The sequence below is a fragment of the Ptychodera flava genome, chromosome 18 (assembly GCF_041260155.1).
Source record: "Ptychodera flava strain L36383 chromosome 18, AS_Pfla_20210202, whole genome shotgun sequence".
Taxonomy (NCBI): domain Eukaryota; kingdom Metazoa; phylum Hemichordata; class Enteropneusta; family Ptychoderidae; genus Ptychodera; species Ptychodera flava.
The window spans coordinates 17,035,586-17,048,931 of record NC_091945.1 but is presented as its reverse complement, the minus strand read 5'-3'; the positions used below and the strand labels follow the sequence as shown (position 1 = coordinate 17,048,931).

Here is a 13,346-nt window from a genome sequence, read left to right as displayed (position 1 = left end):
CATTACGACAAACATGTTGTAACTTTCATCAACCGCCAACGTACCTTAGATGTGGTGTTTGCATCGGTCGTACGGGTCCCATACAACCTTTTGAGCGAAATTCCAAAGACCCCCTCCCTTTAACCCAAAGAAGACGGTAATGATCTATATTGTCTTTTAGGAATGCTTAAAGTTATAACCATGTATTTTCTTGTCACGATAACTTTCTAAACATTCCAGATCTCATTATTGCCTAATATATACTTCTGTATTTCACAGACCCCTCCAGAAATTAGCGGCCTCTTTAGAGGATTGTTTTACGCCCCCCTCAATCATATTTGTTGACCAATCATCGCTTTTACAAGACCGTTGCCATGATTTTAAAAGTCCAAAGTTACAAAGGGTCAAAACACTATCGTGAGAAGAAGCAATGGTTATAGGAACGTATGGTAACAAATTATTTAGGTGTCTCAAACAGTAAAGAATATTACTGAATAGGCACAAACTCCAATAATTTCCTCTCTGTGGTCAACAATGTACAATTGGTGTGTAATTAATTCAACTAACAGAAGTTAATTCCAACCTCCTGCGTAGGTGCTGTAAACATAAGTCCACAGTTTTTGTACCTCATTGTCAGTTTGTCTGAATTATGTCATAAATCAGAGCAGAAAGGAATTGTGTTGATTCACATCTTCAGTTACAGTTTTCCGTTGTGTGGACCAACCATAAATTGGTTACCTCTCAAGTTTTCCCATATCCACAGGGCGATGTTTTGGTGAGGCTGCTATAAATACACTGATAAGGTAAGGAAAAACATGCTGAAAAGTTGCGCGGTTTTGGTCTTTTCCCGCATCATGAATCACCTTCTAAACATCCACTATTAACGAAAGTCATGATGATCACTCATGTCGTTGGTATTTCAAGCATTTTCGATGATGTGCTGTCGGGTCGTGTGTGTAGCCTGTAAGAGGAACTCTTATTGGGTCGTGCGTGCCTCAAAAGAGGTTTTCACCGTTCAAGAATAAAATCTTTGGGTCTCTTTGCAACTTTTGGTACTAAAAGGAACACTTTATCTAAACTTTTCCGATACTTGAAAATGGCCCTATCGCTATGTTAACTCTGTGTCATCTTCGCAAGCCAAGGCCTGCTGTTCGGGCAGCTGGATGCTTCCCGAAATCAGACCGGTTAGTGGAAGACTCCTGTCTGGCTAACGAGCCGTGCGAGCGGACGATGACTCTGTGTAGAAACTGTGTATTTTCAATTTTCACAAAAAAGAAGACGGTGAAAGTTTTAGTTACTCCACAAGGTTCAAAATAAGCCCGTAATCAGCATATATTACCGGGAAAATATAATTGTAAATACTGACAATCTGAATCGGTACTCAAGGTGCACTCGACCTTAAGAATACACTTTCCGGAGGAACCAGAAAGAATACCACTATTTTCTTTGCCTTCTGTTTGTATGGTGATGAAAGTCTAGATATGTGAGTAAATTCGTGCTGCATGTGGTGGTCCAGGATCACAATTGAGGTAATTTCTGCAGTCTTGCAGTCTAGTTCGCTCGTTCAGGCCTGCATACCTCTCTCTCTCTCTCTCTCTCTCTCTCTCTCTCTCTCTCTCTCTCTCTCTCTCTCTCTCATTCGTACATACAAGTAGGCCTAAATCAGCATTGACTTGTCCGTCGGACAGGCGAAATGACAAATTCATTGGTCCTGACCCTGGACCTCGGACCACTGGACTTGCTCATCTATCAAGTATATTTTCCCGACCGCTCATACAATTGGGCTGATTCGTAATGGCGACAGAGTCCGTTAATTAAAATTAAAAAAAAATAGTTTCGTAAAATTAACGTTCACGACACTTACTGAAATTTTTTTGTGCAGGCATTGTGAAATTGAAACATGAAAACCACCGATGTACACAGCTGCAGTGATGAAGACGAGAGAAACGAGACAAAAATAAATCCGAATTTTAGTCGGCAGCACCAAATGTCGCGCGCGTTGCCATATTTCTAACAAACTTACTTTTCATTTTCCAACTTGACTTGACTTTTTTTACCAGCTTGATATCTTAAAGATCCATTAGCTGTTACTTTGGTCATTTTTTAATTTTGTTTGTTTCTGAGTATCAGCTGCAGTTTCTGGTGTGAATCTCTGAACCATGGAGTAACTCCTAATATTTAGCTCATAAATATACCTTATATGCGTATAATCTGCATTGTTATTGTTTAAATTTTGTATTCAGGTCCGGACTAGAATACATTTATCAACAATAACAATGGTCATTTCACATATACAAGCTGTGTTGGCAAGAAGGACACCGGGCATTGGTCATGATGATCGGATTATAGTAAAATTCTGTAGTTGATACATTGAAACAGAGTAGTGAAAAATTAGTCAACAGTTACAGCTAATGTCCCTTTAACAAATCGATTGATAGGATATAAGTTGTAAAGGGGAACAAAGGACTAAAATCACGTAAACAGTCAATGTCGACAATCACTAACGCGAGACCTAGGGATTGAGGACTGACGCTTAAAAGTTCGATATACTTTATTGGTCACCTGATCATAATTTTCAATTGGCGTATGAAGTTCTTCACAGCGTTACTCACGTAATGACATAACATCTGGAATCTCTTTTTGTACCAACGATTGTTTGACTTCAACTTTGAAAGGGTCGAGCATACCACCAATACATTAGATTGCTTTGGCATATTTGCCAAACAAACAAACAAACAAATAAACAAACAAGCAAAAGTAATAAACATACTAACAAGCAAAACAATAAGTAAAATAAATGAATAAATAGATAATCAATTTATTCAATAAATAAATTAAATAAATAAATATGGACTCCTTCTTTTTAACCTTATTAGAGATAGATTAGGGAAGGTATTTCTTTGCATGTCATGTCCAAAGATATTTCTGAAGTCGCCCTACCGTCCCGATGCCCTCTTACTAGCAGAGCCCCTCCCCTTATTCAGTTACGTATTTCAAAACTTTACAAAGTTCTCTATACCTACTACATTCACACAAAATGTTTCCCCTTGGTCAGTTGAAACGTATCAAGGAGGACCTCACGCGATATCATAGCCACAGTAAGCCACCCTTGGGTTAGGAAGACTTGTAAACTCGATATAGTACTTGTTCAAGCAGTCAAAGACTGCACGGCTATAGGAGGACGATCTGAAAGTTATCTAGCTGTCGTGTATTGTGCCTAAATTGCAATAGCGGAGAAAGCTTGAAATCCGCTCGTCCTCCTTTGAAAAATAGCCTTCGGGAGAGCGGTGCGTTATACCACCATGCACTGTGAGCGCTACCAACCTTGTTAGCTGTCTCCCCCGGTGATTGAATCGGAAATTCGCCCTTTTGCTGACAAATCGCAAACTAACACCCTTTGCACGAACAGTTTTGTTCGGTGTACCCGGACTGAGAAGCTAACACCTCAAGCGTTTCTCCGCTATGGACCCCTCAAAGCATGATTTTTTCTAACCCTTGGAGGTTGACTTAGGACATCAAAACCGTACAAAGGCTCTGGACAATAGGGGCACCTGCAGTTTCTATGTTGTGTCTCAAAAGGCGAGGAATATGAATACATCGTACCATAAAGCATGGCGGCTTTATAATCTCGCCATTACTCCTTGCAGCTGAAACACAGATTAAATTGTACCAACAACACCCTTTAACCGTAGCGGTTGTTCATAAAGAAATTGCTGTGATACCTGGCAGGTGTAGCATCTACATTGCATTTTCCGTTAGTGAGATAAGCAAACGTTTTTCGCCCTTTACAAGCCGCTAATTCTAGTCTTCCATGCTATGAAAATTTTGAAAGTTACAGAAGAATCCACATTAAACCCCTTTTGATAGGATGGCACGACTTAATATAGTCACTTCGATCCAATCAAATCAGCTGTTTCATGTCAGTCGTATAGGTGCCTGACAACCATATTATCTTAAAACACGTACTTTTGTGTTCACCGACGTCTGTGAATCGCGTGCCTTTACGGCAACAGTCTATTTAATACCTGTTTTGTGTTTTTTGGATTAAAATGCCATTTCTCATCTGATAAAAGTGTTTGGCGAGGATAAATTTTGACTTTGCCGACAGAAACTTGCGTGATTTCACGACATACCTGTAACAAGTCACTTATAGGCCAATTGACCAGCCGCTGATATCACATCTCAGTCTAATTTTGTTGACATCTCGCTCCTTTCTTCAAGAATCTCTCGGAGGTAATCGATTTTCACAAATCTGCGCGTGACCGACTGGTAAAAGGTGAGAGAGTATTCGATGTAGTTTTCTTCTAAATGACTTTTCATGGCTTCTCGCATTTCCAAAATTCCAACGTTATAACATCGTTCTGACGATCACACCTGGTCAAACGGTCGATTATCAAACCCTTTGTTGAATGTGAGTCATGATATAGGAAAAAGTGCCTCCTTTCATAATGTGACCTGCAAATGTTTCAGTGATTTATTTACAATTTAAATTAATTGTATATGTGAAAAACATTGTAAAGGATGCATTTTCGTCCACTTTCTGCCTTGTATTGCTAATTCCAATTGCCATGACAACTCACTACAACATCCAATCATACAGCCTCTTCTATTAGAGTATATTTGGAACTTCTAGGATCAAGCACACCAAGAAGATATATTTTCATGGGTGCGTAGAGCGATCAGTATATCTGCCCGACGTTTAATGTATCTTTTGAAATAGCGTTTGCGTATTCCAGTGCACCGGTTTACCGCGGCAATATATCTCCGAAAACAAAAATAAGTCGTAGCTAAGAGAAACAAACATGTGCAATTGTTGGTGGGATGAGTCACGTGACTTTCGACTTGTAGGTGACTTTAAAAGAGCCGGGTGTATCTACGCTGAGAAGTCAACAACACTGATTACAGAAGGAAACTTGGATTTAATTATGTTTTTCCGTCAAAAGGGTCCTTTTCATAATTTTTACACTGTTTTAATAATAATATTTGAGCTTTTTTGACGAGAATGTTGTTTACCTTGCATCCGTTGACCCGTAATTGACAAGATCTAACACAAATCGTGGTTTGTGGTTGTCCCTAACGACTAAACTAACAAAACGGTACTGTTTTGACGTCTAGAAGCGGTGGAGTTTTCAAATCCAAGAGCACTAGAGCCGCGTGGCAAAAGGCGAATCTCATCGGGTGAACATAAAATGTTTCGGTTTAGAGTTTTACACCATGATTTGGCACTGCTGGGCATATATCGCCATCATGGTAGAGATACATTAAACGTGCTCTGCTTTTAAAATGGAGGAATGGTGACGTTTATCATTGGCCTTTGATTGCATGGAGACGAAGGAAAATGTTTACAACCTCAACAAACGTTTTGAATTTTTGAACTCGTGTTAGACATGATGTGTACCGTTGCTTCTGTTGACGTAAGCTTGATTCACGTTTTGTAAGTTGATGCAGCTCCAAGGGCTTCCTTCAATTGAGTAACGAAGTCCTGGGATACAGAATGTTTAACATGCATCGTTAACAAATTATTCGCAGACATTGACAATAATTAAACAGGGGGTAAACAACACTAACTGAACTTCGCAAAGCGCCCCCTACGTTCTGGTATATGTCAGGTATGAAAACGTAACATAGATTGTCTCTTATACTGTTGACTGCTAAATTACAACACTTTACATATCATGGTTCCTTTAGAACCTCTGTTCTTTCCACTTTACCGAATAAGATCAAATGAACGTCAACAAAGACGCCGAGTAACCGAATATGATGTTTTGGCGGTCCACCAATTGAAACGCTGAGAGCCTACCGTTTATCCTCAGTTAGTCCGGTTTAAGTTTCGCAATTCGAGAAAGTTGCTGTTTGTATTTACCTTAGTTGAATGATTGTGGAGTGACTTGATCCCCGACTCGTCAGAGTTGCTTTGATCCTTGTCTCGTGGGCATTTCTTTGTTCGACCGTCGAGAACGCCGTAAGCTCCCGAAGCTACGGGGTTGTTTCCCCCAGGCGTTAGTTCCCACTCCTGACTCCAGTCAACGTTTTATTTGCAATGTCTTAATGGTCTTACAAAAGTACATGAAAGGCGTTCTACAATCGTTTAAGTCTCTAGATCCTGTCTTGAGAAAAACCTAACGTTTCTTTCATCTGGTTTTTAATCCAGTTGCAGCTTGGATCCAGCGGAGGGCGAATATTGCTCTGTCTTCAAACTGCCAAACACGTAATCCCCGGGAAGTCGTGAAGGATTGTCAGAACTTTCCAAAGGTAAGAGTGGAGTTGTTCCTGCAGGATAGGATTCCACATCACGATGGGTCTGGTACTTAACGCTTGACCGTTCAAAACTGTGTGGTTTATGTTGTTAAGGCATTTTAAATCGTAATAAGTCCAAACAAACTCGGCAACAGGTGGAGGTAGGCCTAGATAGAGGAAAGGTGGGTGTCAACTTTGATACTTCCAAATTTACGAGTATTTCCGTCAAATATCTACCAATTGTCATACCGTAATCATATAAAGTTTAGTCCGTTTCTGAAGATACAGTGAGAATACAATATCTCGCCAAGACGGGAAAAGGCTTCATTTTAAATTGCCTGCATTATCAGTGACTTACAACAATCATATCCAGTTATAAATACAAACAAAAAAATACGGAAATGCACAAATTAATGAACAGATTGTGACTGTGAAGAGAAACAATGGCACCACCCGTCATAAAAATGAAATACCACAAAAGTCAATGTAACTACCACAAACACTTTAGGTGCAGCTCGTATCCTGTTCATGAAAGTGTCCTTATTTGTAATGGAATCTGGACACGGGAAACACAATATGGTCACCGTTTTCTCCGTGTTACCTGTTCTCCCGCATGGGCTATCGTCTTGAAAATTGTAGTGAAGGTACAAATGGTATTGATATCCAGATTGCCGATCTTTTCATTCAAATGAGAAACTGTTATTAAACTTTACATAAAGTGGTTTGTTTACGCCCGATGATTTGAAGATTTAGGTAAATGTTGATTGTAGTGATGTAAAGAATTTCGAAAGCATTGCGAATGGAAATATTTTATATTCCGAAATTTACTTCGGTGATATTAAAGGGAAACAGTCGTCGGAACTGCGCCTGTGCGAGTTTCTTGTTTACAAACAATATATTTCGTGCACGGTATCTAGATGTGCACCTCATTATCATAGCTGCAACATTTAAATTACACGATGTAGATTATAACAGACATGTTCTAACTTTCATCAATCTACATCGTACCTTGGATACAGTGTTTACATTGGTCGTATATGGGTGCCATGCGACCCTTGAGCGCAGTTCCGACGACTGTATCCCTTTAATCGAGAGAATAAGCGTGTACAAACGATAAAACATGTCATTTTCTTTATAGTATTTCGTAATAAAATATTTAGATAGCCTTTTCCACATTTGCAGAAAGCGGAGGTCTCTCGGCAAGATGACACACAACCACATCTTATATCGCACACCGTTGCGTCACCGTGACACAGTTCAAGCCGGCATTAAACCGTGGATGCCGAGCAAAAAAGTCCGTGAACTTGAAGAAGGTTTTGTGCTTGACGCCGTGGTGGCAGAAAAACAGAAGTCACGATGGAACCCGATCATACCGTCCTACAACGCCCTCCGTGATAAGTATTGCCAGGCGTACTTTCAGTCACCCCAGGTAAAGAAAGTGATGAAACTCACAGTCGACAATGAGGTAAATATCAACAGGTCAATCAAGGTTAAGATTACCCTGCTCATCCCAATTCCCTGTAAACAGGTCCACGCTTATCATTGAAAACAATGGATTTGGGCCAAACCACTGTGGTTAGAAGGTTAAAACGTGTAAGTGCAGAGCAATTTTCAGGTATGGACAGCAAGTCACATTGTACTTGCTACATCGATGTGCATAGGAATACTGTGAAATAACGTTGTGTACATAATCATAAAGTAATGTATTGAATGGGGTACTTTGGTCGTACATAAAACTCAAAGTTAGTCTGAAAGCCCCTTGTATGTGAGATATGAAAGTCTTGTGAAAACCGCAGACATCAATCCCGTCCGTTCTAGTTTGAATCTGAGCAATGATGCTGATAGTCTTGTTTTACCATAGTTTATACTTTAAGGGACAATATATATAGTTAAAAACTATCTACTGTTGATTGACCAATCAGAGTGCTCAATTCAGGGTGTTTTATCTACTCGTAAAGCCTTGGTCACTAAATTCCAGAAACGAATGACAGCGCCATAGGAAAGTACTGTCCAATCAAAAGTGAACATGTCATATTCTGTAGACATCTGGTACGTTTTAATATTCAAATTTGGTAACACAGCGGAAACCAGCTGCAACACAAAATCTGCTGTGCCCTAGGGCATTTATATAATGTGCCCTAGGGCATTTATAGGATGTTCCATTACATTGGAAGGCTATTTCACAAATAAAAGTTTTAATTCATATCCTAAACATGTTACATTGACAAAGGAGACGGTTCACGTAAACACACTGAAAATGAAAATATATCAGTTAGGGGCGATAGTTTTTAAGTCGGATAAAACCCTCGTACTCGGGCTCTTCTGCTATATAAAGTCCAACCCTAAGATAAAATATCTCGGCCTGCGGCCTCGACATTTTATTGTTGGGTTGGACTTTATATACCAGAAGAGCCCTCGTACTCGGGCTTTATCCTATACCTGTGTAGCCAAATTTTGATGATTTATATATATATTTTTTTCAGTGTCAACACAGTTTCTTGTTCTACTCCCCGAAACAAGTCGGAAGACCCAACAGTTAGTTTGTCAGCACAGCGTCCGTGGGTGTAAAAGCCACCGTTATTATTATCATTTGAATTTTAGTCCGGAAAATTCATTTGTCAACAATAACAATGCAGTCTACACATGCCTAGGTTGAGTTGGCAAGCTGAATACAGTGTATCTCAACATGCTTTCGGGAGTAGAACAAGAAACTGTGGTCGACATTATAAACAAAAATAGTGAAAAAAATATCAGAAGTTACAGATTATGTATCTTTAATGTACGAGGAGTACAAACACATCGACAGGTGTCCATCCTCGTTGATTATTGAAGTCAAGGAATGTATCCGTACGGACCAACAAGCTGGGCATCTTTTCTTGTTCTTACAGGAGCCGTATGAGACTTCAAGAAGTCTGAACAAACTCTCTGAAAGGAAACGGGTGCTGCCGACTCCACCGGTGACAAAACTACGACAAAGGGAAAATCGCTTCAAGTTGGACTGCATCATCGCTGAGAAGACAGCCACAAGATATAAGCCGATGATCCAGCCGTATGATGCGACCAGAGACCCGCATGCGCAGACGTATTTTCAAAGGCCGGGCGTACGCGAAACCATGGACATGACTTGCACTCTAAAACCGGTAAGTTCATTTTATACAGCTACATCAGACCAGAAATGTGAACAGCTTTTTACTTAAAAACCTAAAACTACAAACTATAAATAAATAAATGAATGAATGAAAATCAATATTTGTTCTTGGTACTACTAGATTGACCAAAAACCCTATTATTACTACAGCGCAATTATGCATTTAAAATGAGTTAGAGGGCCCTACGGCCCTTCATATCCCGTACTGAGGTTGAAGAAAGGACGGGATGGAAATTTTGTCTGTGTAATAGTAGTTAATCCAAACGTTTTCAATAGCATAAAGGGATTTGTGCCCACCTTTTAATAGATACAATATATTTTCTTGCAACAAGCATACGGAGATAGACGAGCTCGAAGACTAGGGTACGACTAGGGTGGGGGTTGAATGTCTTTAAAAATATCAATCTTTATTATTTCCCTACTGAGGTGGATTAATGAGATGCTTGATATTTCCCGAGGTCAAATTCCAAGGGCAAAAAGATGAGAAGGCTCCGTAGCGGAGGCAGGAGGGGCACATATGTAGGCGATAGATAAAAAAATCTCAAGTATAGGCAAACATTTATGAGATACAAAGCTAAGATCAGCGAATAAGTACTGTTGTAGGTACAATATACGTGCAAAATATATTTTACTTAGAAATATCGAATTTTATTTGGTCGTCGCGGGCTAGAAGGAGTCAAGTTTATTCCTGTTTTTGTTCTTTCCTTTGGATTTCCAAAGAACATCAAATCGGTTTCGTAAATTCGACTTCGGTGTTGCATATGTTATGTTTATATAGCGGGAAGTCCTACTCTCCGGGGAGATGACCCCTGCAGGCACTGGACAGCCATTGTAACGAGTCTGCCGACTTTTCTGTTGTAATTTGTAAGCGACCCGTGTGATTAGCATTTCAACAGCAGTAGGCGATCCTTTCCGACTGCTTTTAACACCTTTCTTATTTTTCACATATTACTTTTCATCTCAAGTTCATTGACTGTATGGACGTGCACGAAAAGTAGACTTGACGTTCACGTGACATTTCAACACAAAACGGCAAGTTTACTTTACAAACTATGAACTTTTATTGATTTTGTTGAGATTTTTTTTTTGTTTTTTGTTTTTGCTTATTTGACATAGCACACCCCTTCTTCTGGGCAGCCGGCAGCCATGGCAACGAGCTACAATGTCCCCACTCAAAGCACACGATGTGTTTCAAATTTCACGTTTGAAAAGGTTTCTTGGTTCGTTGTAACCTTTACATAGTCACCGCATTGTGTGCGCGAATGTTTTGTAATCTTTGGAACAGAATCGTGATATGGGTAATTTCAAATGAAAGGGCGATAAACACCTCAGCATTTAGCTATTGACGTCAATTGGCCATTATCGTGACCCCTATAAGGATGACCTCACATCGTGGGATTTTCGTATGAATCCACAAGTTTGATTAAATATTCTTCGACATAGACGTGTGCTTGTACTGAATAGTTTGGACTAAATCCTTTCTGTAATTAGTTTCAAGGCAAATGCATTTTTCATTCAGCAAAATTTTGAATTTCTTAATACTACATTGCGCCTGAAATTAGAAATGTATGGTCGTATAAGGGATCATGAAACGGGTGGTCACTGTGTTGCTTTCAATAATGAAATTGGTTTACACGAGTCAAATTAGCTCTGAAGTGCTAGCCTATCGTCCGTTTGTTTATAAACTGAGACACTGAGACCCGGTATAACTGTAGCTTGTAACATTTTTTGCTTCTCCTTCTCTCAATTTCTCTCAACTACGTATTCTTTCCAAACATGTTCAAATGCCATTTTTTACGCTGGTAGTGCTGTATTTGTGATGTGCACCCATGTTGCCTACACGTGAATTCAGGTCCGGACATGCGATTCAAAGTCGAGAAACATTGTATGTACACAGGCGCACCGTGTTGAAATGCCAAATAATCCTAGATATTACACTGGAGTGGTCTAATAGTTTTACACTCTTGTTACTACACAGTCCGGAATAAAACTTTGAAAAACAAACTTCAACTGTCACAGATACTGAGACTTTTACACCGAAACTGACATTTCCCCCCACCCCCCCTTTTTTTCTGAATCTTTATCCATTATAACATTTACTAGCCAGCCGAAGAGTTCCTTCGAAAGCATTCTTTTCATACTTTCATCTTGCAGCCCCAGAGGCGCGTTTCTGGGTACACTAATTACATCTTTAACCTTTGTTTGCATGTTCCTGACCATGAACGCCGAAGTGCCTGATTGGTGAAGTAAAAGGAAAACGAGTAAAGTTAAAAGAAAAAATGCGATAACCCTTGAAAGTAGTATTACATCGTACGAGAGGTCCTCGCGGTTGACCATGTGTGGAGTCTTACAATACGTACACCTTCAACTTCGATGTGAAACAGAACTTTAAAAAAACCGCAATTGATTAAATAGTATTTGTTTTTTATAGAGTTCCTTTTTTTGGTATTCATTGCACAGGGTGAACCCGACGTCGACTTCAGGAAGACAATACCGTGGTGGCTACGACGATGATCACGACAGACACATTTCCAAATTTTTTAGAATCCGTCCAATAAACACATTAGAGAGACCTATTTCGCGTTCAACCCGACTCGTAGCTATGAAGAAAAGCCAGTCTCGTCGACTTTAACACACGCTTTTTTGAACATTTGACCTTGAGTCAAATTACAACTTGAACGTATCATACCTAGATCATCAATCACACTGTAGTAGAATATTTTGTAGGACTGATTTAAAAAAACCCAATTAAGAATGTATAGTTTTTCGACTTTAGCAATATTGAGTTTCAATGGTATTCAATGGTAGTCGTTGTGTCATATGATTCCGAGCTCCTCATCTTCGATAATTAACTAAATATTATTTTACTGATAAAGGTATTCTGCTGGCCGTCTTTTCATTTTAAAGCTGACACAAAGTGTTTTTCATTCTCGTATGCCTATTTGACCTTTGGTCCCGAAATTTTTTTATCGCTTTGACTTAATGGGATACAGTCGTCGGAACTGCGCTCAAAGGTCGTATGTGACACATACGATCAAGTAAACACTGTATCCAAGGTACGATGGTGATTGATGAAAGTTAAAACATGTCTGTCATAATCTACGTCGTATAATTTATAAACGTTGCAGCTATGATGATGAGGTGCAGATATCATACACGAAATACATTGTTTGTAAAGAAGAAACACGCACAGGCGCAATGCTGACGACTGTTTCCCTTTAAATGTTGTAACAATATGAAGATGAGAGAAACACTTCATAATTGCATATTTACAAAAGTGTTTTTCTCGAGGACAAAAATTAATATCATCTACAGATATTTACACTCAATTTAATTTCATTCGGAACTTTGAAATGACCTGTTGTAAATTAGTAATAATATTTTTGTTATCACGTTTGCCATTGTAAAATACTGTGACATTGCTGGTTTTAGTATTTATTAGGCTCTTTCTCTTCAAGAACCTTTCCGTTGCGATTAGTGATTGAATGAGTTCAACTTCATTTGACGGAAACTGTATACCTACTCGCTGTATAGACTGAAAGATCCGTCGCTCGAGGGCGCTCTCTACGCTCCCCAGGGAGATCCGTCGCTCGAGGGCGCTCTCTACGCTCCCCAGGGGGCGTAGAGAGCGCCCTCGAGCGACGGATCTTTCAATCTACTCGCTGTACTGTCCCTCGGTGAAACGCACTTTCGTGATGCAATGTGGTTTGCAAAATCAACTGTCAGTGTGACATGACAGCAATAGTTGTGTTTCGTCCGATTTTCATATTTGATTGCAGGTATCGAACAAAACTGGGGATTAAGTTTTGATTTGTTTTCGGAATAGAAATTTGAGAATTGTACAGTTTATTTTTAAGTGTAATTCAATGAAATTTACAATAAGACGTAGTGTAGAGGCTAATAATATTGCATTTTTGTCACATTGTAAAGTTGACCTACTTAAATCCCAATTCGTCTTTGTGGGCGTGTTTATGATTCTTCC

The 13,346-nt window shown here is 39.4% G+C and overlaps 1 protein-coding gene across 4 annotated transcripts; it reads left to right on the top strand.

The window, feature by feature from the left end:
- The first annotated feature begins 641 nt into the window (after positions 1 to 641).
- On the top strand, positions 642 to 12,944 carry LOC139117035 (uncharacterized). 4 transcript variants are annotated; one of them, XM_070679843.1, is made up of 5 exons: positions 642 to 782; positions 6,131 to 6,231; positions 7,399 to 7,681; positions 9,105 to 9,356; positions 11,825 to 12,944. In XM_070679843.1, the coding sequence occupies exons 3-5, from the start codon at positions 7,421 to 7,423 to the stop codon at positions 11,876 to 11,878; spliced, it is 567 nt and encodes a 188-aa protein (XP_070535944.1). In that variant the 5' UTR covers positions 642 to 782; positions 6,131 to 6,231; positions 7,399 to 7,420; the 3' UTR covers positions 11,879 to 12,944. The 4 variants fall into 4 exon arrangements, with proteins under 4 accessions (XP_070535944.1, XP_070535945.1, XP_070535947.1 ...); XM_070679844.1 differs by lacking the exon at positions 642 to 782 and adding an exon at positions 4,150 to 4,255; XM_070679845.1 differs by lacking the exon at positions 642 to 782 and adding an exon at positions 5,906 to 5,978.
- The last annotated feature ends 402 nt before the right edge of the window (positions 12,945 to 13,346 follow it).